Here is a 22,887-nt window from a genome sequence, read left to right on the forward strand (position 1 = left end):
TATGCTGCAGGCATTCTTTTTCAAAGGACAAGTTGGCCAAGGCTTCATTTATACCTGAAGTAAAGGAAAAGTGATAACCCGACCTGCAAGTCAGTGTGTGCTGTCTGCAGCCAGTTTAGGATGCATCAGAGCAGTGGCGTATCTAGGAATGGCAGGGCCCCGTGGCGAACTTTTGACATGGGGCCCCCTCCAAGAGGGGTACATGGGCATGCAGGCTGTTTGTGAATAAGAGGGTGATCTGGAGGGGGGAACTCCCCATTCCACCACACTCCTGCTCACCCACAGCCTGCACCCCCATTCCCCCTTCTTTCACACACACAGCCTGCGCCCCAGGTCACCCTCTTGCTCACACACAGCCTACACCACCCATTCCCTCCTCTTGCTCACATAGGGCAGAATGGGGGGTGCAGAATGTGAGTAGGAGGGGTACATAGGTCTGAAGGCTGTATGTGAGAAAGGAAGGAATGGGGGTGCAGAATTTCTCACACACAGCCTGCACACCCATGTACCCCTCTTCCTCACAGCCTATAACCCACTCTCCCATTGTACACTGACCTGTACAATCCGGGTAGCTCCGCCCACAAAAGACACTGAGTCTATGTTAGTAGATTAAAGGACCTTTGATGACGTCATGATGACGTCATGTCTCAGGTCCTTAAATCTACTAGTATAGATGCCGGCACAGGGCCTGGGGACAGCGGGCAGGAGATAGAAGTTTCTCCTGCCCGCTATCACTATGCAAGTGCTGGGAGGAAGAGGCCCGGACAACAGGCGGCCCCTGCTTGGGTGCAGTTGTAAAGGCAGCAATTGCTGACTTTACTACTGTTAAATGGCGTGGGTGCATGCGCCACCCACGCCATGCTGCTACTACTACTGCTACTGCGCATGCACCCGTGCCATTTTTTATCAATGTCAGTTCGCGAGTTAGACGGGACCCGAGGACATCGCTGGAAGTGGAGGCGTGGCTGAAGATGACGTTGGACCCTGAATGCCCACCCCCCCGTGCACGTTCGGCAAGATGAACATATTCTGTTTTAAGGTTTTATTTTAAAATGGGGGGGGTTAGTTTAATATAACTTTAGCGGTGCCTGAATAGCCTTTTTAAAGGCTATTCATGCATATGTGGGGTTCTATCAGCATAATTTTGATAATAGAGCCCCTTTAAAAGATGGACTGTGGAGGAAGCAGCTCTTCTCCATCTTCAGGCAGCCCCCCGTGCTGCAATAAATAGGACCCGTTACGTGCTGGAGTTACTCCAGCAAGTAACGGCCTATTTAAAAAAAAAAAAAAAATCCGCAGCGGTAGCAGCTGTCACCGGGCCCCCTAGTATCCCGAGCCCTGTGGCAGTTGCCTCCGCTGCTACCACGGTCGTTATGCCCCTGCATCAGAGTGAGCAGGGACCTAGTTTCCTAGTCCTGGTAGACTGTCCACATAGATATGTGGACAGTGTCAGTCTGAGGTGCTAAGGGCCCACCAGCACAATTCATTCTTGGGACCCACAATACAGTTACCTGCAAATATTACTTGACACCTGTCCACAAATTCCTAACATGTCAGCAACATATATTTTTGTTGAGTATTTGCTTGTTGCCTCACCCTTGCCTAAGATTTTTTCTGTTCTCGGGTCTTGTCAGTAGCCTACTGCTTGGCTCCTGCTTTGAATTTAGGGCCTTCCTAGGTAGGATATCTGCTGCTGAGGATATGTGCCCTCACAGTAGCAGATAGGCAGCACCTTGATATTGCAACGCAACTGATGATGGGCACCCCTGCAACGTGATTGTAGATGGAGCCCAGGGAAGAAGAATAATGGTTGCTAGCTCTGCATCTAGATATCTAAAAATAAATTAAGGGCTTGTTCACATCTGCGCCCGGGTCTCCGTTCTTCAGGTTTCCGTTTCCTGCACAAAACAGGGGCAGGATACGGAAACCTGTCGGCATCTTTCAAACCCATTCATTTGAATTGGTTTGAAAAGTGTCCGGCCGTGAGCGCCGGTGAGCGTTTTATGCTCTCCGCGGCAAAACTTTTTTTTTAAACCGTTCACAAAGTCGGACATGCAGTACTCTGTGTCTGGATTAAAAAAAAAACGGTTTCGCCACGGAGAGCATAAAACGCTCACCGGCGCTGATGGCTGGACTCGGCATGACAAGTTTCCGTTTTCTGCATGCAGAAGAGGGAAACCTGATAACGGAGTTCAGGCGCTGGTGTGAACCCAGTGTTAGTAGTTTCATAATGAGTCAACCAGTATATTACACCAATGCACAGCCTGGTGGAGACGCTCATATTTAGCCCTGATCTAATAAGCAGCTATAGGGAAACCAGACAAACTAAGCATGTTCATCCAAAATGAAGATGGACTATGGGTTGTATCCATTACTTTAATAGTGGTAGAGGAAGGGAGGATTACAGTGGGCTTTTTCTAGTGACATACACATTTTTGCTAATTGCTTTCTATGGGTGACAATGATACATGTAAACAAACTATTTTTTACAATGCTCTTGTTAATCCTTGCGCTACCAGAGAATTCACCTGGTTTATAGCATGGGATAGACCCTGTCATAAATCGAGCGCGTCCTCTGGTGGGCTTTGTGCCTACTATGAAATCTATGCCAACTCATAGCTTACATAGATTTTAGGTATTATTTATGCCAGAAAAATGGCATAATTTTAAATATGATCCACAGTACATCCTTGACATGCCCCCTTTTTGGAAATGAGTGAGGGTGGTATACAAATGCTGCCTGCAATCTGAGGTTTGTGACTTTTTAAGCCAGTGTTTTGAAGGGGCTTGATAAATGTGTTCCAGTGTACTTAAAGGGGTTCTGATGAATAAGAAAACATGTCTGATTTCTTCTTCTCAGGAACTGACATCACATTTACTGTTCACATGGCCAAGCTGAAGCTTAGTCCCATTTATTTTTCCATGCAACCAATGGGTGTGAGGTCACTCTCTGGGATGGAGAAGATGTAGTTTCTAATCCTGCACAACCCCTTTAATGTAGCCTAAACAGTTCTAGATAAGTTCAACTTGTGCTTTGGGAAATAAGGTCATGTTTTCTGTTTTTAATAAAATAGGCCAGTACATTGCGCCATTGGACTTAATTTTTTTTTTTTTTAAATTAGGAAATATTTTGCATCCCACTTACTACTCTGGATCACAATACTATCAAGAGTATTGTATATCACAAAGCGTAAAAGTACAGAAGCTTCGGGAGTTACAAAGCTATTCTTCAACAACATTTAGGCTGATCTTACACAACCATAGTGGTTTTTGCGGTCCGCAATTTGCGGATCCGCAACACAAATTTCACTTTAAAAATTAATTCCGCAGTGCATCCGTAACGTTCCGCGTGTATCAGTATTATGCGGATCTGCAAGAAACAAAACACACATGTTGACATCTGCAATTGCGGATATACACTGATGTATGTTCAGTGTATATCCGCAAAAATGCACGCGCCCATAGACTTCTATTGGACCTTCCGTGCCATGCCGAAAAGCACGGCCATTACGGACATGCGATATACTGTCCGGACCACGGTTGCGGCGCGCCACACCACTGACAAAATCTTCGGTCGTGTAAGAGGCCTCATAGAAAACTATGGGACCATTCCGAGCCGTACACGCGAGCGCTTCCCATTCACTTCAATGGGAGCACTCGTATAGAAAAAAGTAGCCCATTCATGTCAATGGGGAGTGCTCGTATGCCGGCTCCCATTGAAATTAATGGGATCTGCTTTATACGCGCTGATTCTGAACGTGTTTTAACGTTCAGAATCAGTCAGCGTATCCGTAGTGTGAATGCACCTTTAAAGTGCAATTTAGCGGTATCATCTCGGCAATAATTCTGTCGCTGGCAAAAAGCACTCCAATGGAAGTTTATTGCACTCGATCTACAGCTGGTGAGACCATCAAACAGCATGAATTGTCGCTTCCCAGTAAAGCTCAAGTTATATCATAAACTAATGATTGTCCATTTATTCTATGAAGATGGAAGATGACAATAATGGAGGCAAATGCCCTATTACACACGTTTAAAGAAGCAAGCACCATATAATATCCTGAATAATAAAACAATGATGCCGTAATGTACATGTGTAAATAAATCTGTAAGGAGCCTAATACAAACCCTGCACGTCGCAGTCCAGAGCTGTCCCGTAGATTTACATAATTGCTATTAATTACCAGAGCAAGCAAGCTGTGAAACAGGCAGACATTGAGAGGGGGAGCGTGACAATACAAAGAACAGGGCCAACACCGTGAAAGGGCCAAAAAGCTGCGAGGAGGAAAGAACAGATGGGATAGAGGATGCTGCACTGAAAAAATAAGATGGAGTAGAGGTGCCAGGATTCAGAAATGTGCAGTTACAGCTGCTTTCAGGATAACAGCCTCTAAATGTGATTCTCTCTGTTTGATCATATCAAGTAAAGAAAGCTAGAAAGGGGAGGGGGCACGGGAAACGGCTGTTTGCAGAGATGCAAGTAAATAAGAGCGCAATATTAGATGGCAATAATAGAATGGCTATGCAGAGACACCAGGAGGCACATGAAGAATGAAGGAGACAGCGAGATGTACATGAATAGACATAAATGGGAAACACATTGATAGCAACAATGGACAAGGTTGAGGGTATGTGAGTTTCAAGAAATTGCAAGAATGAATGAAGCAAATCAGAGGCAAATCATAAAGAAAGGTGGCCAGGATAAATAGGAGCTGCCAATCCGAATTAAAGGGGGTGGGTGAATGAATGTGGCGTAGGTAAAAGGGGTATAGGCAACCCTTATGATAGCAAATGTGAAATACAAAAGGAGTTGGGATATTGGTACAGCATTTGTGAAAGGAAATGGCATAAGTGACAAATGCATTGAGCAGTCTATAAAAAGGAGTTAGATACTGTACTATAAAAATGATAGTCCAATGGCCAGCAAATGCTAAATGATCTTCAATGTGATATTAATGTAAACAGTAACCTAATTAAAATGCATAGACTTCTAATGAAGCATTGCTACAAAAGTCAAACCTACTACTCCAAGATGTAGCTAACAATCTGGAACATACAGATGTTATATACGGCAGATGTCTATAGCTATAGCTTGTCCGATTAGATCGATAGCAAGATAGAAAGATAGATTGCTAGATAGATAGCAGAAAACGAGAATGAAAACTGGTAGTGCAATCCCAAAGCATAGCTAAGAGTGATTTCTAAGATTCATGTGATGAGTTTATTGCAGCTGGAATAAAAGTAACAAGAAAAAACTGCCTATAGCATCTTAAAGGGTCATTTCCATCTCAGTAGATCAATGCCAGGATGGGAATAACTGTTCCCTGCCCTAGCCCCTGGAGCAGGGCTTACAAGAACAGCCGAGCACTGTGTGAGGGGGTTAAATACAATTATGTATCTTTATATAAGACATTTCGCTCTATATCCTCCATTTTCTAACATGCTGTTCTGCACGTAGCCTGCTAGACCGTCAGAAAGGCAATTTAGCATTTCCTTATCTGTTTACTGAAAGCAGAATACCTGTATAAGTTAAGATATTCATTCATTCATTCATTCAACCATTTTGTTCTATATACTTCATTAAATGTTATTCTGTAGGAAGTTTACTATCCTTGGGACAGACATGTCAATATTGTCTTATCTCTTGTTTACTAAGAGTTGAAGCTTATCCTCCACTACTTAATCCTATAGCAATCACAAAATGTACATAGTCCTAAAAGACAGTTTCAACTGGTTGTTTGAGGTATCCCCCGCTGGATATAAATATGTGAGAGGTGTAATAAAAATTAGAAGCATTTGATTCAGCATCTGAGAGGGTGACTGCTACTATTTGTGTTCTCCGAGCGCTCGCCATCTTTCTTCCCCAGATTTGAAAACCGACAACATCCATTCCCTGGGGTGTTCCCCCAACAACTGCTCTAGGGGGTCGAGACTTGGGGGCAATTATTCACATCTCAGCAGTGATTTGCCAAGAGTTGAATAACCCTTAAAGGTAAATGTTATTTAATGCTAGCCATAGGATATAATAATATCACCTACCAGTCACTTCAAGAGGCACAGTGTCCTGATCATCTTCAATTCCCCGGACAATTTCACACCGGTATACACCTGAGTCACTGGCACGAGCACCGGACAAGACCAAGGTGGCATTCTGTCTATTGTGGGCATATCCAGGCAGAGACACTCTCCCCTCATAACCTCGAGATATTTTTACCACATTTTCTCGTGCCACAAGGACAGCTATCTCCTTTTTGCCTGGCCCAGGCTGAATTTTACTCCATTTGATGCGTGGTGAGACATTTGCAGAATGTAGAAAGAATAAACAGGGGAGGGTCACGGACTGTGCCAAACCACACTGTACAAGGCCATGCTGATGTTTGTGGATATGTAGCGGCTTTACACTTTCCCCATTACCTAGATGGAGAGCAAAAAGAAAGAATATTACAATATATTCAGAATGCAAACCTTCTGCAAATTAATGTGGTTCTTGTTATCAGCAAAAACTTCTCGTCACCTTCCCCGGTGGACATATATTGCTCCTGCAGGTATGGCCATTCCAGAAAGGGTTTCTGAGCTAAGGATTTCTCTAACTCATGTTCATAAGTCCTTTATAACACAAAATCCTATTTCAACATCCCTTTTCAATTTACACTTATCAAACCTGTAAAAGCTATTGAACTGATACTAGGAGACAGAGGGATCAAAGAGCACTGTGCTAACCTCTACCTATATATACTTGACAAAGTATCTTTTATGCTATACTCCACAGTCCACTTCAGAGATTTTCAGGGCCCTCAGGGTAACATCAATAGATGACCTAAAAGTGTTGTCATACTACGTGAATAGGCATTATTTCAGAAAATGGACAGTCAGTAAAGCTGCCAGTATCTTCTCCCATGATTTATTTTCCCTAGAGGCTATGGGCAATGTATTGGCAAGTGCATGTTCCCATTGATGGCATTCTCTTATTCTTTAAGACACTGGCCCAAGAGGTCTACACGGAGCAAGTCATGTCAGGTCTACAGCGAGACACACACAATGCTAACTAATGCAGGCTGCTGCTGATCACAGCTGAGATTAGAACCAATTTAAGTACTGTCAGAGGAGGGATCCATCCTACGAGGATTTATTATCCCGCCCGCCGCCGGAGATAAGAATAATCTCAGTCAGCTGTGCCCTGAAGCTTGGGACAGCCATATATCTGTATTGAACATTCGCTTAGTTTCTGGTGTCACCATTCTAGGCCTGACTATTGTTCCAGGCTATGAATACACTTACCATCCCAAGCAAAGTATCATAGAGTCCCCTGAGGCTCATTCACACAGAAAGAACGGTGGAAAAGAATTGCTTACATTACAAACCATCCTAATGTACTTGTTTATGTATTTTGCCTTTATTCTATTCTATTTTGTCCCCCTATCCCTTTGGCTTGCAAAATATGCACTGTTCACGGAGTTGGGCAGATACGACCTAAATCCAAATCACAATTAATTGACCATTTTCCCTAGATTACAATTAATTCACAATAATTTTAGAACATTCCCCTTTTACATGTTGTGTTCCCATTTATATGCCACGTCATGACACAGAATTTTAGATTTAGCTATTCACGTAGCAGCAATCCTGACTGCATAGCAATGTGATAAGAGCAACTTCATATTCATTCATTGAGCTGACTTACAATTTCAGATATTTTTCGATTAACTACCCAACCCTAAGGGTCCATTCACACGGAGTAAGTGAGCACACATTTTGGCACAATACACATGTAAAGAATACACGTGTAAAAATAAGACTCCCATTGACTTCATTGACATTTTTTATATGTGTAAAAAAAACACGCCAGAAAACCTGATGAAATTTTTTGACGCATCTTTTTACACGTGTAAAAAATGTCATTGAAGTCAATGGGAGTCTTATTTTTACACGTGTATTCTTTACATGTGTATCGTGCCAAAATGGTAATAATCAGAAATTTTTCAGTTTTGTTAAGTATGTGTACAGATTCCATGGCTACAACTCCAGTCCACTTGCATACATATTGAAAACTTTTGGCTACTTCCATCCAAGCTAAAACACCTAGAGCCTGTCTTCCCTATAATAATGATATAAAATAAATTCTAACATCTCAAAATAAACACACACTTATGGACAAAAGTATTACTACATGTATTCCAGTAACATCACCATCTTATGCGGTGTGAAAGAACATATCCATATCCATCCGCATTGAATTGCTACTGTCAAGTACTCATCATTACATGCACAAAGAATAAAAGGCTGTGCATGAGAATTCTCTGTAGAGCTGGATTTCATTAGAATGTGCTATCCGCTACAGCATAGCATTGTGTGGCTAAATTGTATGCTGGGCCTTTCAAATCATTTTTATGCAGGCTGGAAGCTGGCAGCTCAGAGATTGGCAATGGGCTCACACCTTCCGACTAGAAGAGGAACTGTCATGTAAAAATCTTTATAATTGTGAGTATTTAATGGGAAAGGAAATCTATAATATATCGTAAATAGTAGAAACTTGGAGATGGCAGTCTATTTACTATATGGGGCACTTTCCCTACCTGTTCTTTATATATCTCCGGCAGCAATGAGGTTAATATTTTGTTTTCACAGCAATTACCAATGATTTTCCGAGATGGATTTATTTGCGCCCCTGATGAGGCTGTTTCCCAAACTGTGCAGCTGATGATCAGGTTCTCTGCAGCTGGTAATTACAATCTGTGCATGGGATCTGCACTTGTCATACTATGCCAAGAACTGACTTGTGTCATGTACACATTAACTCCCTCATATCTGGATACAATCACCACACAATGCCTCTTACAAGACATTCACAGACTCTTCCAATAATGACGAAAAGCTTATCAGATCTCTTAGCCAGCAGGATTTACTATATGATTATCATATACTCATATTATAATGTACTACAAAAATATTATATAGACTGAGGCCCCACGTTGTGGAAACAGAGCTTTTTTTTTGTTGCAAATTTTCTTGCTATTTTTTGAGTCAAAGCCAAGAATGGCTACAAAAGGAATGGGAAATATATAGGAAGTTATTAGGGGGCGTTCACACTACTGTTGGATTCTGTCAACAGTGTCCGTGGCTATTGTCCATTACAAGATTAGCAATGGACACTAACTGGTCCGTCTGAAATTGCCATTCATTTCAATGGGATTTTATCTTGTGTCCATTAGTGTCTGTTTGTGTCCGTTTACACCCATGTCCGTTTTTTGAAGCGGACAAAAAATACTACATGCAGGACTTTGTGTCCAGCTAAAAAAAATGGTTTCCCCTTGGACAGGCAAAAGACGAACACCTTTGCAAACCCATTCAATTGAGTAGGTTTTAAAACTGACCGCTGGGTTTCCGTCTCCTGTTCAGTTTCGCAGAGCAGAAGACGGAAACCGGCCAGATTGCACAAACTAGACAGTGAGCGCATGTGTGAAAGTGCCCTTAGCATTAGTGTCAGTTAATGTCTGTTATGATAGGTGTCCGTTTTTTTTTGTTTGTTTTTTTTTAAATGAACACCTTCATAACAGAATCCAAAGGTAGTGTGCACCCTACCTTATACTTCTAACTTCTGCTCAATCCTCTTCTGGCTTTGGCTCAAAAAAAAAAAAAAAACACAACAAAATCTGCAACAAAACAAGCTGCATTTCCACAACGTGAGGCTTTAGCCTAAAGTAGATATGTTGGGTTAGTTATCAAAAGGGGTCTTAACAATGCAGACACTTATGGCATATGAACTACAATATGTTATGTGGGGGGCCACCATCAGAACTGATGGAGTTGAAATATACAACTGGATGGAAAATGTGAACAATAATAGTCTGTAAGTCACAAAATTTTACCTGTACTGTCTTTACATAAATGGTCTGCAGATCCCCGTGTTAGAGACAGCATGTACCATTATATGGTCACTATATAGGGATAATATTAGTATATCTGAGTTCAGGGGTCACTAGGATGTGTTTGCCCCTGACTGTGCTGAACCCCTAGCTATGCCTCTGTCTCTAGACCTCTGCCACAATAAGCCACTGTGGTTGACAGTACAGCAAGATTAAAGTGTACCAGACACCTGACAGCAGTGCTGCCCACTTTATTAGTACATTCTGGCTTATTTCAGTTGCGGCACTGCTTGCTTCATTAACATTCTGTATTATTCAGTATGGAGAGCCCCACAACATTTGCATTTATCAATTTATTGTATCATGAGATCTAACCGTAAAGAATATGTTTACCAGTTTATACCTTTTTGTATCAGGTTTTTATAACCATACAAAATCTGGAATATATACTGCAGAAATGACACCATTCAAACAGCAAATTGGCTACAGCATACAGTAGTTTAATACAGACAATGCAAATGTAAATTTTTCCAGATCTAATAAAAGAGTAATTTATCACAAGATGGTCACATAGCCAAACAGCAACCAAACATTCAGATGTTATCCCATCTGCAATGAAAACTGGTAAATGACAAGTTTTAGCACACATATCCAAGATCTAAAATTGCCTATATATGTAAATTTTAAGCTGAATAGATAACCAAAATAATCTTTGTGAAAGAACTACAATTATAAGAAAAAAAAAATCAGCTCTTACTTTTTATTTTTTATTAATATATAACATTTTGAGTAGAAATCCCATAAAGCAACTTTGTTTAATGAAAAAATTGAAAATAGAAATCATCTTTTCCATATACAGTATATTACAATTGATACAATCTATGGTTTTCTTCCAATGTAAAATAATTTTAAGAAGCTCAATTTTTCCAAACTAGATTCAGAGTTTTCAAATCTTTACAATTTTTCAATCCTCCCCGTTGGCAACAAATCTTGAAAACTTCATGTAGAAGGTGTTAATTGGATACTTAGTAAAGAGCTCTTGCTCCTTATTAAATTGACACTGCAATAAAACGGTGAGGACAAACAACATGGCTCTGTCACATCCACAGCGTATCCAAAGCTCCACATATGTGTAGTGGCTGGGCAAGGATTTAGAGGCGCCATGGATATGGGCCTATGGGATATGTCCACCCAGAGATTTCCATCCTAAACCCCGGATAAACTGTATAGGGCCGGTTTTCATTTGAATGGGTTTTCCCCTGCGCCAAACATCAGCACAACGTATGGGGTATTCCTGCCCCCTGTGAGCAATTTAGGACAGGTGGAATTTTTAATTACATCAGCCTTCCCCCTATAAGAAGGACAGAGGACCTCCCCCCCATTGTGTTTTTTTCTGTCCTGTAGGACAGGACAGGTGGAGGAGGCTGTGCCTCCTCTATGGTTTAGAATAAGGTGTCTTAGATCCTTTTTTCTCTTTCCCTTTCTTTCTAAGAGAAAGATCTATGTTTATACTGCGGTCTTGTGTCTTACCTGTCTTGTGCAGGTTACTGACTTTTTCAGCTGCAGTTCATTTATTGCCCTGCAGTAAGGTAAGCCGTGTCCTCTTTCAGCTTTCCCTCGGTGGTCACTGCAGAGACTAAAAGCACTAATTTCTATTGCTATGGACACTCTGTCAACTTCACAACATGGAAGTCGATTCACCGCCATTATGGTAAGATCCAACCAATATTGTTATGTCTTGCGGTTTTTCAATGTGCCATTTAATTCTTAAAAGAATGGTGCATGGAGGTGGGCGGGTGCTGTTCGTATCGGCCGGTCCGGGCGGCGCGCGCATTGAGATGAATGGGGGCACCTGGTGCTTCCGGTTTGATGGCGGCCGGCCGCTTAGCCCCCCGCGTGCCGGCTGCGTGCATTGGTTTCGGTGTGTGCGTGCTGTTCGGGTCGGCTGGTCTGGGCGGTGCTCGCTCGGCTCTAATGGTGCATATACCTATGTACTATCATTGCTTAGGTGCATATTTGCTTATTGCCCACATGATGGGGGGTGCTCTAAGTCTTTTTTTCTGTAGATCTGCACTGCTGTCAGTACGGGGTCCTCCAGCTAGGAGCCCTCCATGTATGTTGTCATCTCCTGAGTAAAGGAGTGCATACAGATTTCTGGCAATTCCCTCTCCCAGTTTCATAGAGGTCTTGCTTAGGAAGGGAAGCCCTAGTGGCTCAGTCTGTAGGGTTACAGACGTGTATGCCTGAATCCACAGTATCCTGGGTTCAATCCCAGTTGCACTTTTTCATTTGTGATATGAAAAAAAAAAAAAAAAGTTGCAGTCCCTTGGGCCATAGAGCACATGCGACCTACAGAAGGTAAGTCTGAGGCCTGGAATCACAACCCTCGGGGCCTGGAGGGGCCTCATCTCGAGGGCTGGGTGTCCATGGTCCAGATAGTCTGGACCCTGTGGACCACAGATACAGCCCTCTCCGGTGGAGAGCGTATCTACAGGAGATTCCCATAGGGGCAATGAGGAATTGTGCAGCAAAGGCTATGGCATTATCTACGGCTGCAAGACCCCGCTGTGGCTAAAGCCCTGGAAGGCAGATAATATGTCTAAATTCAACTTTTGCGCACTTCCGTTTGAACCGAGCAGGCTCTTTGAGAATGCTGGGTTCGAAGCCTGCCAGGAACAAAATCTGCAAGGAGCTTGTGTGTTCTCCTAGTGATTGCTTGGAGTTCCTCCCATTAAATGGGGCAACACGGTGGCTCAGTGGTTAGCACTGTAGCCTTGCAGTGCTGAAAGGAGCTGGATACCATCATGAAGCAGTTAGCAAGGGGAAGAGTCTTCCCCAGAGCTCTAGGGGGAGGGCTGGTCTTTCATAGAGGGAGAAGATTCTCCAGATCATGTGGGTCCAGAGGCTCTTTTTAGAGGCGCCTTGGAGGTTAAGGCAGAGGGGCGAATTGACGCACCCGAGAGGTAGAAAATGACCTTCAGACGACCGCTCTCCCCTCCCCCCTCCCCTCATGTCCAACCGCCTTTTGGGAGGTCGGCTCTCCCACTTCGCAGTGGCGTGGAGCCGTCACATTCAGGACCCAGGGGTCCTCCAGCTTGTGTAGCTGAGCTACAAAATGAAGTTCACTTCACCCACCCGACAAGTTTGTGAAAACCCGCATCTTATTTGATCTCAAGCAGGTTCTTCTATAGAACACCGTTCAGGAGCTCCTGGACAAAGGCGCTCTAGAACCGATGCCTCGGGCAGAGCAATCAACCGGTGTATACTCTCCAGTGTTTCTAGTATCCATAGCATTGGGAGACTGGAGAATGGGCCCAAACAGATGGCCCAATGACAAGGAAACCACCAGAAGACCCCAGACCTCCAGAAAGACACACAAGTCTTCAGGTCGTGACATATACCTATGAAACATTGACGGAAAGCATTTTCCATATGGGTATGGTGGAAGCAGAAAGTGCTGTGGATGAGCACTGCAGGAAAAAAACTCAACGCGTTTACGCTGTGGTTTCTCCCGTGCTTTTATAAATGGCCGATTTTAAGATCTCTCAACCACTATATCCTCAAGACCCGTTTCCGGATGGAGACTATCAGGTCGGTGATACCTTTTCTGCACTGAGGAGACAGGTTTGTCACCCTAGATTTAAGGGACGCATATCTACACGTCCCGATTTTTCCGCCACACAGAAGGTTCTTCAGGATCAGGGTTGTGCTGAACGGTACTCTGTGTCATCCACAGTTCACAGCTCTTCCGTTCGGAATATTCTCGGCCCCCCACACCTTTACAAAGGTCGTGGGCCCCGGTCGTTGTAGCTCTTCGGCTCCAAGGTATATTCATCGTACCGTACCTAGATGATTGGCTGTTAAAGGCCCACTCAACAGAGGTTCTCGCGGCCCACCTAAGGACCACCATCACCTTCCTAGAAGAGTTAGGCTGGCTTATCAATTGGAAAAGTCAGTGGTCATCCCCACCACCAGAATCCAGTTCTTAGGATTCATTGTGGACTCTGAGGATGGAGAGATCTCTTCCTCACAATCGGAAGGAGAAGATTTGTCGGGCGGTACAACATCTGGCGGTTACGCGGGAGGTTCTGGTGAGAACCACAATGAAGGTCCTAGGTTGGATGTCAGTCGCTGCGGATGCAGTTCCATGGGCACTATGGCATATGCGACCACTACAGAGTGAGATCCTCAAGGTATGGAGCCGCAGCCCCTTAGGGCTGATGAAGCCTATCCAGTTGTCCATCAGTACCCGTCAATCACTGCAATGGTGGTACCAACCAAAGGACGGGAGGTCCATGGTCCAGCCTGACTGGACCATGTTGACCACGGATGCTTCCCTCCACAGATGGAGGGCGCATCTGGGGAGACCCTGGTACGAGGGACATGGAATCATCAGGAAAGTTCCCAGTCATCCAATTGGCGCGAGCTATGCGCAATTCACCAGGTCCTGCTGCACTTCTCCCATCTCCTCCGCGGCAAGGCAGTGGAGATCAGGACGGACAACACTATGGTGGTCCTTCATATAAACAAATGAGGTCGCCTCCTCTTCGCAGGCTGACGGATCGGATCTTCACACGGGCAGAAGTGAATTTAAGCCACCTCAAAGCGGTGCACATAAAGGGACACTTGAACATACTGGCAGACCAGCTCAGCAGAGGCCTCAAAGTTTCTGGCGAATGGTCCCTAAACCGGGATGTCTTCCTGCGTCTGACACGGATATGTAGTCTCCCTGAGGTGGATCTGATGGCCACCCAGTACAATGCCAAGGTGGAGAAGTTTTGCTCCCTCTATCGGGAAGACAATCCCTTGGCAGTAGATGCCCTCTCAATACCTTGGAGGTTCAGGCTGGCGTACATCTTCCCTCCGGTCCCCATGATAGCGAAGGTATTGGCGAAGATCAAACAGGACCAGGTATCGGTGATTGCCATCATACCGTTCTGGCCAAAGAGGGCATGGTTTACCCACCTCATGCAGATGAGTCGAGGAAACTACTGGAGGCTTCCGATTCTCCACAACCTGGTAACCCAAGGCAACCGGCTCTGCCAGGACCTGGAGAGGTTCAACCTGACAGCCTGGAGGTTGAACGCACCCTATACGGACATGGAGGATTATCCCAGGCCGTTCTGTCAACACTGGCCTGTTCAAGAGCAGAGTCCACGAACAGGAGCTACCTAAGGATTGGTAGAATCTATCGCCAATGGTTCTTGGTGAACCACCGGATGAGTACATCTTCGGATTTGGTTCTGGAATTCTTACAGAGTGGCCTGGAGAGGGGCCTAACTCCTGCTACACTAAAGGTACACGTGGCTGCTCTCTCTGCCGTATTAGGGATCAGATTGTCTCAGAATCTGCTGATTGGCCAATTCTTGAAGGGGGCCACGAGGCTTCGGCCTTCCATCCAAGCCCCAGTTCCGCAATGGGACTTGGCTACGGTACTTCAGGGGCTGTGTGTATCCCCATTCAAACCTCTGGAGGAGGTGGACCTAAGGTTTGTATGTTATAAAGTGGCCTTTCTATTAGCAGTGACCTCAGCAAAGAGGACTGGAGAACTGCAGGCCTTGGCGGCCTCAGGGCCTTACTTGCAATTTTTCTCTGATAGAGTACAATTGAGATATCTTCCTGGCTTTGTTCCTGAGGTCCCGTCGGACCGTAATATTAGTCATGTGATCTCCTTGCCTACCTTTTTTCCCTCCCTTTCCTCCTAGGAGGAGGAAAGGTGGGACATATTGGATCTGGTCAGATGCCTAGGGGTCTACCTAGAACGATCGTCTGGGAGGGTACGGATGTACAATTGGGTGAGTTTATTGACACACACAATAGGAACGATCGCAACATTCGTTTGACGTATAATTACAGTAACACTAAGATTGACTTTTTAGATGTGTCTCTCTTTAAGGATACTAGCCATAATTTACAGACGGAGATTTTCAGGAAACAAACATCAGTGAATTCACTCTTATTAGCTTCCTCTTCTCACCCTCCACAGGTTATCAAAGCTATTCCGACAGGGCAATTCTTACGCATGCGACGGGTATGCTCTACGGATCAAAGTTTTGAAAAATTTTCAAATGATCTTAAAGAACGTTTTACTAATCGTGGGTACAGCCAACGATCTATTAAACAAGCATATATGAGGGCAAAAAACTCCAGACGGACAGAATTAATTCACTCCTCTAAAGCAAAGCGACAAGGCCCACCTTGGGTACGTTTCATTACAAAATATCATTCGCGATGGGGCGAAATGGTTGATGTGTTAAAAAAATTTTGGCCTGTGCTCTTGGGAGATCCTATACTAGCCAAATATATCCCTACTTATCCTACTGCTATTTCTCGTAGGGCCCAAAATCTGAAAGATATACTAGTCAGGAGCCACTATGAAACTGAAGAACCAAGGATTTTTGGGGCTGGTCCACCAAAGGTGGGTAACTTTTCTTGTGGACGTTGTGTGGCATGTCCCAATATGGTTAGGACAACAGAATTCTGCAATGCAAGGGGAGATAAAACGTTTAAGATCAGACGCCGTATTGATTGTAATACAAAATTTGTGATCTATCATGCTACATGCCCTTGCCGCAAAGTTTATATTGGTTTAACTACTCGGGAACTGAAATTACGTATACGGGAGCATGTACGAGATATCAGATCCATTACGGATCTAGATACAGATAGATCTAAGCCAATAGCGAGACATTTTTTTCTGTACCATAAGAAGGATCCATCTCTATTAAAAGTTTGTGGTATTGACACTCTTCCTATTAACATCCGGGGGGGGGGGTAATTTAAAGAAGAGATTAGCTCAATTAGAGACAAAATGGATCTGGAGACTTGGCACTCTTACCCCCAATGGTCTAAACGAAACCCTTGGCTTTAGCTCCTTCTTATAAATACATGAGCGCTGCTTTGACATTTATGTTTCTTGTTTGTTCTTTGTTTGTTTGTCGGTAATGTAAAATAATTCTTTTTATAGTATGTGTATTCATAATTTTTTCTTGTTCACAGATATTGTTTGTCATGTACGTGTCCTTTTGGAATTCTTCAATCAAGATTTTTATCCATTTTGTATTTTTTATTTTCTATTTTTTGTATTTTTATTCATTATTTTCTTTATTTTATACTTTATTCATTTACTATAACATATTATCACTATTCGTGGACTTATTATGAAAAATTCTTTTGATAGAATATATATGTATTTAAATATAGTATTATAATATTCAACATTATTGAATTGTGTATTGGGTAATTTTGGTATCACATCCCGTAAGGGTTAAGATATATGTCACTTTCACTGTTCAGTACATAATTTTTACCATAATATGTCAGCACTCTATACAGCATTTTTTATTTATTGGTGCTGTTATGAATCTGCACTCTCACTTTTATATATGTATTTTTAACATACAATTCACTTGTAACATGATCTAATTTTCAACTTGCAAAGGTATCTTGATTGAATAGTTCCATTATTCTGATTATGATATAGGTTATTATTCTCTTAGCTTATAGTCTTTGGAGTCCTCTGGATCAGTCCATAAGAATTGTATAATACACTGCAGTGGGTGAGTGCGCATGCCTGGTGTGCGCTCGCACAGACACATGCCGGAGCATCGCGAGATCACGGTCACGTGACCGCGATACCTCGGGTTCCCGGTCATGTGTCCTGTTCTGTGCGCCACCATGCGCATGCGCCGCCTTTCGCCCGCGGCGTACACTCGCAATGTTGCGAGTCTATTATTAACAGCTGGGACTGTTCCCATTGGACCCCAATGTTTTATGCCGGCATATAAATAAGGAACATGTATGTCTCCTCCTCCTCCTCCTGACGAAGGCTCCTTGCGCCGAAACGTGCGTCGGGGTTTGCGTGGTGGGTGCCCGTCCCTGGTGATCTGCTTACAATCCTCCTCATGGGTGAGTGTTTACACTAGTCTGTTTTTTGTACCTACAACATGTCCACTTCCTAATATATGTTGACTATTGGACCTTTGAGGGCAATGTGTGTGCCGCTCCTTGTACATAGGAAGTAAGATATACTCTAGTGGTACTTACAAACATGTTTACTTCCTAATATATGTTGGCTACTGGACTTTTGAGGGCAATGTGTGTGCCTCTTTTTGTATATAGGAAGTAAGATATACTGTTGTGGGACCTATAGACTTTGATATTATAATATATATTGCTCCTTTCTAGGGGTGAATAAAAAACATTGGGATTTATATGTTTATATTTAGGTCCTATATAACTGTATTTGATGGTAACACTCGCTTATGTGAATTTTAATACATGATATGAGGGTATATGTTGTATTTTTGATGTCTTGTGAGGAAAATTAGCAGTATCTAAAGGGACCACTATCAGCTGCGGCATCCCACTACACCTATTTTTGTATGTGTACATTTGTTTCCTTTACATTGTCCTATTTTGTATATGTGGTAAATTATTACAATAAAGATTTTTGAGATTTTTATTAGTATTTTGTACATTTATGTCATACTTACCTTTCTTGTGGTTGCTGTTTGTGTTTTGGCGGTAAGGACATGTTTCTATAGGGCGTAGACTACACAATGGAACTCATATATCAACTATTGTCATATTTACAGTGTGTTCCTATTTTGCTTTGTGTTTCACAATCTAGAACGAACCAGACCCTAGAGAAAAGCGGAGAATTTATTTATAAATTTTTCTGGTAGGTATAAGGGAGAAAAAAGCATCTAAAGCCTCCATATCAAGGTGGATTAAGGAGGCCATCTACCATGCCTTTCATACGCAGGGGTTATCCCCTCCGGAATTTGTTTGCGCCCACTCCACTGGGGCGGTCGCTGCTACTTGTGCAGAAAGGTGTTCGGTCTCGCTGGACCAAATATGTTCAGCCGTGACCCAGAGCTCACATTTAACATTTATCAGACATTACAAGCTAGATTGGCGCTCCACGGAAACTGTAGCTTTCGGGCGCTCTGTATTATCATCAGTATGCCAGGAGGTCCCTCCCTAGGGGGGGGGTTTACTTGCTACCTCCCCATACGTTGTGCTGCTGTTTGGCGCAGGGGAATGGAAGATTATGTAGATAATCTGTTTTCCCATAGTCCAAACAGCAGCACAAGGCTCCCTCCCTTTTGTTTTTCTCTTTGGAAGGTCCTTCAGGGATACTTTGGGACTGACACAATGGGGGGGAGGTCCTCTGTCCTTCTTATAGGGGGAAGGCTGATGTAATTAAAAATTCCACCTGTCCTAAATTGCTCACAGGGGGCAGGAATACCCCATACGTTGTGCTGCTGTTTGGACTATGGGAAAACAGATTATCTACATAATCTTCCATTTCTTGCTTGAAATTAAGGTTTGTGAGCTGAGACCACCATCTTTAACAATTTCTAGAACACGTATTCTCCAAATATGTGCTCTTTAAAGGGGTTGCACAGGATGATTTTTTTTCCTCATGCATTGGCATAATTTCTTTTGGTCACAGGGCCGTGCTCAGTCCCATTCATATTAATCAGATTGTGTTGTTCATAACCGTGTGAGCAAAAGATATATCATTTAGAGAAGAAAAAAAAGCCATATTTTCTAAACATGTACAATCCCTTTAAAGAGAACCATCGACTATGTTGTAAAGAAAATACAAATTCAATGTATAATATAGACTCAAATTTTCAAACTAGAAAAATAAAAAGTATAGCTATATTTCGTAATAAAGCAATGGTTAAGCCTTACCTGTAGCACTTGTGCTTGTACTGCCTATAAGAAGAAGCCAGAGACCCAATGCTAGAAGCCTGAAATAAAAGAAAAGCTTATTTATAGATGATATGTTTATGACTTTAATAATATTTATATTGTGTAATATGTTTATTGTGTACATCACATTTTGTGAGTGGGTAATGATGCAGAAAAAATTGAAGTATGGTTTACACTTAGGGGGCATTCACACTTGCGCCCCTGTGCATGTCCAACTTTTTGTCCGGCCAAAAAAATGGTTTCCCCACAGAGAGGCTGCATATGGACAAATGAATGGGATTTAAAACTGACTGTCGGGAAGCCGTCCCCTGTCCAGTTTCACCGGGGCTGAGGATGGAAACCTGGCAGACTGACATGGAGCGCACAGGGGCACATGTGTGAACACCCCCTTAACCTTCAGAAATTAAAGTAAGAATATTACATTAAAACAGAATATATGATTTTCTAAAGTGAAGAAATAACCTTATAGTGTAGTATAGGTCATCGTATACAAAAGTAAAATAAAATTCATTCTGGGGCATATTTATAAAGCTGTCTCTGTTGGCCACAGCAACCCAGATTGTGTTTTTCTACAGCAGAAAATAAAATGAAGCTGTGCTGTTATTGTGGGTAACACTGACAGTTTTTTTTATTTCAGACCGTTTCATACATGCCCCAATAGTGGTTTTAGGGTTAGTTCACACGGTGGTTCCGCGTGTGCACATTCCATCGCGGCTGCCGCGACGGGATGCCTGTGCAGTGTTCCGGCATCCCTTCACAGCTTTCGCTCCGGATTAGGCCCAAATTAATGGGCCTAGTCCGGAGGGTGCTGTTGCGAGGTGGACGCCACGGCTGAAACAAACCGCTAGCGGAAAAAAGAATACTACCAGTCTACCGACCTCTATTGTGAGGGGGCGGATTTTGAGACAGATTCCACCTCAAAATCTGCTCCCTCTTGGCCCATGTGAACTAGCCCTTAGACCTTACAGTAATACTGGGGTGAAATATATATTTATTTATAAAATTGCATATCAAAGTAGAAAACATGAAACCAAATAAAATGTAAAGTCATTTGTAGCCTTACTCAAGGTTCAACAGAATGGTTTCTTCTAGTTTTTAATGCTATTACCAGATGCTTCTTGTTATTTAATGTTCGTCTGAAGCTACATGCACATGACCGTGTCCAGTATACGGATCAATAAAAACAGCACAGATTATACAAGGTTTGGTATTTGTGTGTCATCTGTGCTTTTCATTGACCCATACATTGAAATGAATAAACTGCGACACAAATAGGGAAAGGTATAGGACCTGCTCCTTATTTGTGGCTAAACTATGGTTTTGTGTATGGGCCCATAAAAATAAATGTGGCCGTACTTTCATCCTCAATTTTGAATAAATAGTATGATCATGTGTATAACGCCTTGGGGAGCCACCATATAGTGTTCTGGTCAGCGACACATCCCAATCGGTGGTACAGCCATCTCTGCTTTCACGAAAGTAAATAACAGATTAGTTGCTAGCCATTTTTCATTACTATGCCTGTGGTCATAGCGAAACTGTGCGGTTAGTAAGGAGAAATAATCTATAATGAAAACCTAGTTCACATCTCCGGCGGAGCCTCTTTTGCAACATCCAGCTGAATGGGCGGACGAAAAAGTTCTTGATAGAGGCCTCTTTCCTCCACTGTTTTCAGTTTTAAAGTGGCAGACACCCAGTGGATCCCATTATAATCAAGAGTACAAGAAGATACTTGGTTGTAGATTAGAATGCCAAATGTATTACAGTGCCAATGGGAAGTTACTATTCACAGAGTACTAAAGGCAAGTGATACAATGTATTAGAAAGAAAAAAAGCTTGAATGGACTGCAATCATCTGCTACATTACACCATATATTGCAATGCAGCTATAGACAGGAGAACAGCAAAATCAATTGTGTAATGCCTGTAGGACCTCTTAGTCCAGGCTGCTTTATTGTGTCTCTTGGCTAGATCAAACAATTACTGTAATGTAGCTGAGAGACTTGACAAAGGAAAGGGGGGATGCCTGGCCATTACCAATCCCTTTCAGTGACAAGGAAAGGTTCCAATTCGGAGATGTTGTAAAACAAACTATGGAACTTCTGACATTGAAATGTTTCTTTCATCTCCTTCTTGTTCTTGATATAACTCAGTTTTCTTGTGAATACAGGTGAGTCATTTCCCTCTGGTGTGTCTTCTGTCTACATCCCCTCTATATAAACAGTGCTTACACACAACTATGATTACCAGCATTTATTAAGAAAGTGACAGTATAGAACCTCGCTGAGAAAGAAGACAGGCCACGGCACTCTGCAGTCTATGGAGCGCTTAGAAAGCACCTAGTCATTTTCCTTACAGAACATTTCTTTCTAGTATATAATAGAATTATGAATTACTGACTTATCCTCTTGACTTAAATGGGTTATCCAGCATTAGAAAACATGGCGTCCAAATTGTATGGGACTGAGGTGTAACATGGCTATGAGACCAATCTCTGCAAATATGGGAATAAAGCAAGGGAAATAATGTTGCTGAGATAGTATAAGTATATTGATAGCAAACAATGATGATTCCTATACATGGAATGGGATATGAGTTCACTGAACCTATAACAACCCCCTAACCCCATCATGACATCTATCTATGTATCTATCTAAATAAATACACACAAATGTATATATGCAACATGACCATCCAAGCACATATGAAGCTGTGAAGGTGATAATATAATATAAAGTGTTAAACATACAAGCCTGCAAACAGAAAAGAAACCCTTGAAAGAACTGGGAACGGGAAATAAGTAGTCGGAGAACGTATGCATTGCATGGAGACAATCAGTTCACATTATTCTGTGCAAAAGCAGCTGTCTGAACTATGGAACAAGACTGTGTGTGACCAACACAGGACACAGCAGGACGGCACTGATAGAATGGAATTACAGGATATATAATAGTATAGTTATTAGTTAGCCAGCCTTACATCTGGCATTAGAGCATCATGTGACTGAATTTTGCTCTAAATATCCCATGGAACTACAAATCACACAATCTCCAAATACATTTCTACTGCAAAACTATAAAAATTGGTTACAGGACACATTATAAACAGGATATAGTTATAGCTTTTATAAAATAGCTTTTATTTGGATGCTGTCCTATAACTTGCCATGATCATGATATATCTAATTAAAGGAAGTTTTAATGAATAAAATACTTAAAGATGTTTCCCACCATAGTCATTTATGGCATATACACACAGGATATGGTATAAATATCTTATGGAAGTGCAGATCACCTCC

General features: G+C 42.6%; 1 protein-coding gene across 1 annotated transcript in view; it reads right to left on the reverse strand.

Moving 5' to 3' along the window:
* NCAN (neurocan) overlaps positions 1–22,887 on the reverse strand; it is a 195,828-nt gene that overhangs the window by 114,691 nt on the left and 58,250 nt on the right. Inside the window, exons 2-3 of the mRNA XM_075280411.1 lie at positions 19,569–19,627; positions 6,040–6,414 (exon numbers count right to left, since the gene is read on the reverse strand). Coding sequence (XP_075136512.1) covers positions 6,040–6,414; positions 19,569–19,627 — 434 coding nt within the window. The remainder of the gene's footprint in view (positions 1–6,039; positions 6,415–19,568; positions 19,628–22,887) is intronic.

The sequence above is a fragment of the Leptodactylus fuscus genome, chromosome 1 (genome assembly GCF_031893055.1).
Source record: "Leptodactylus fuscus isolate aLepFus1 chromosome 1, aLepFus1.hap2, whole genome shotgun sequence".
NCBI classification, from domain to species: Eukaryota; Metazoa; Chordata; class Amphibia; order Anura; family Leptodactylidae; genus Leptodactylus; species Leptodactylus fuscus.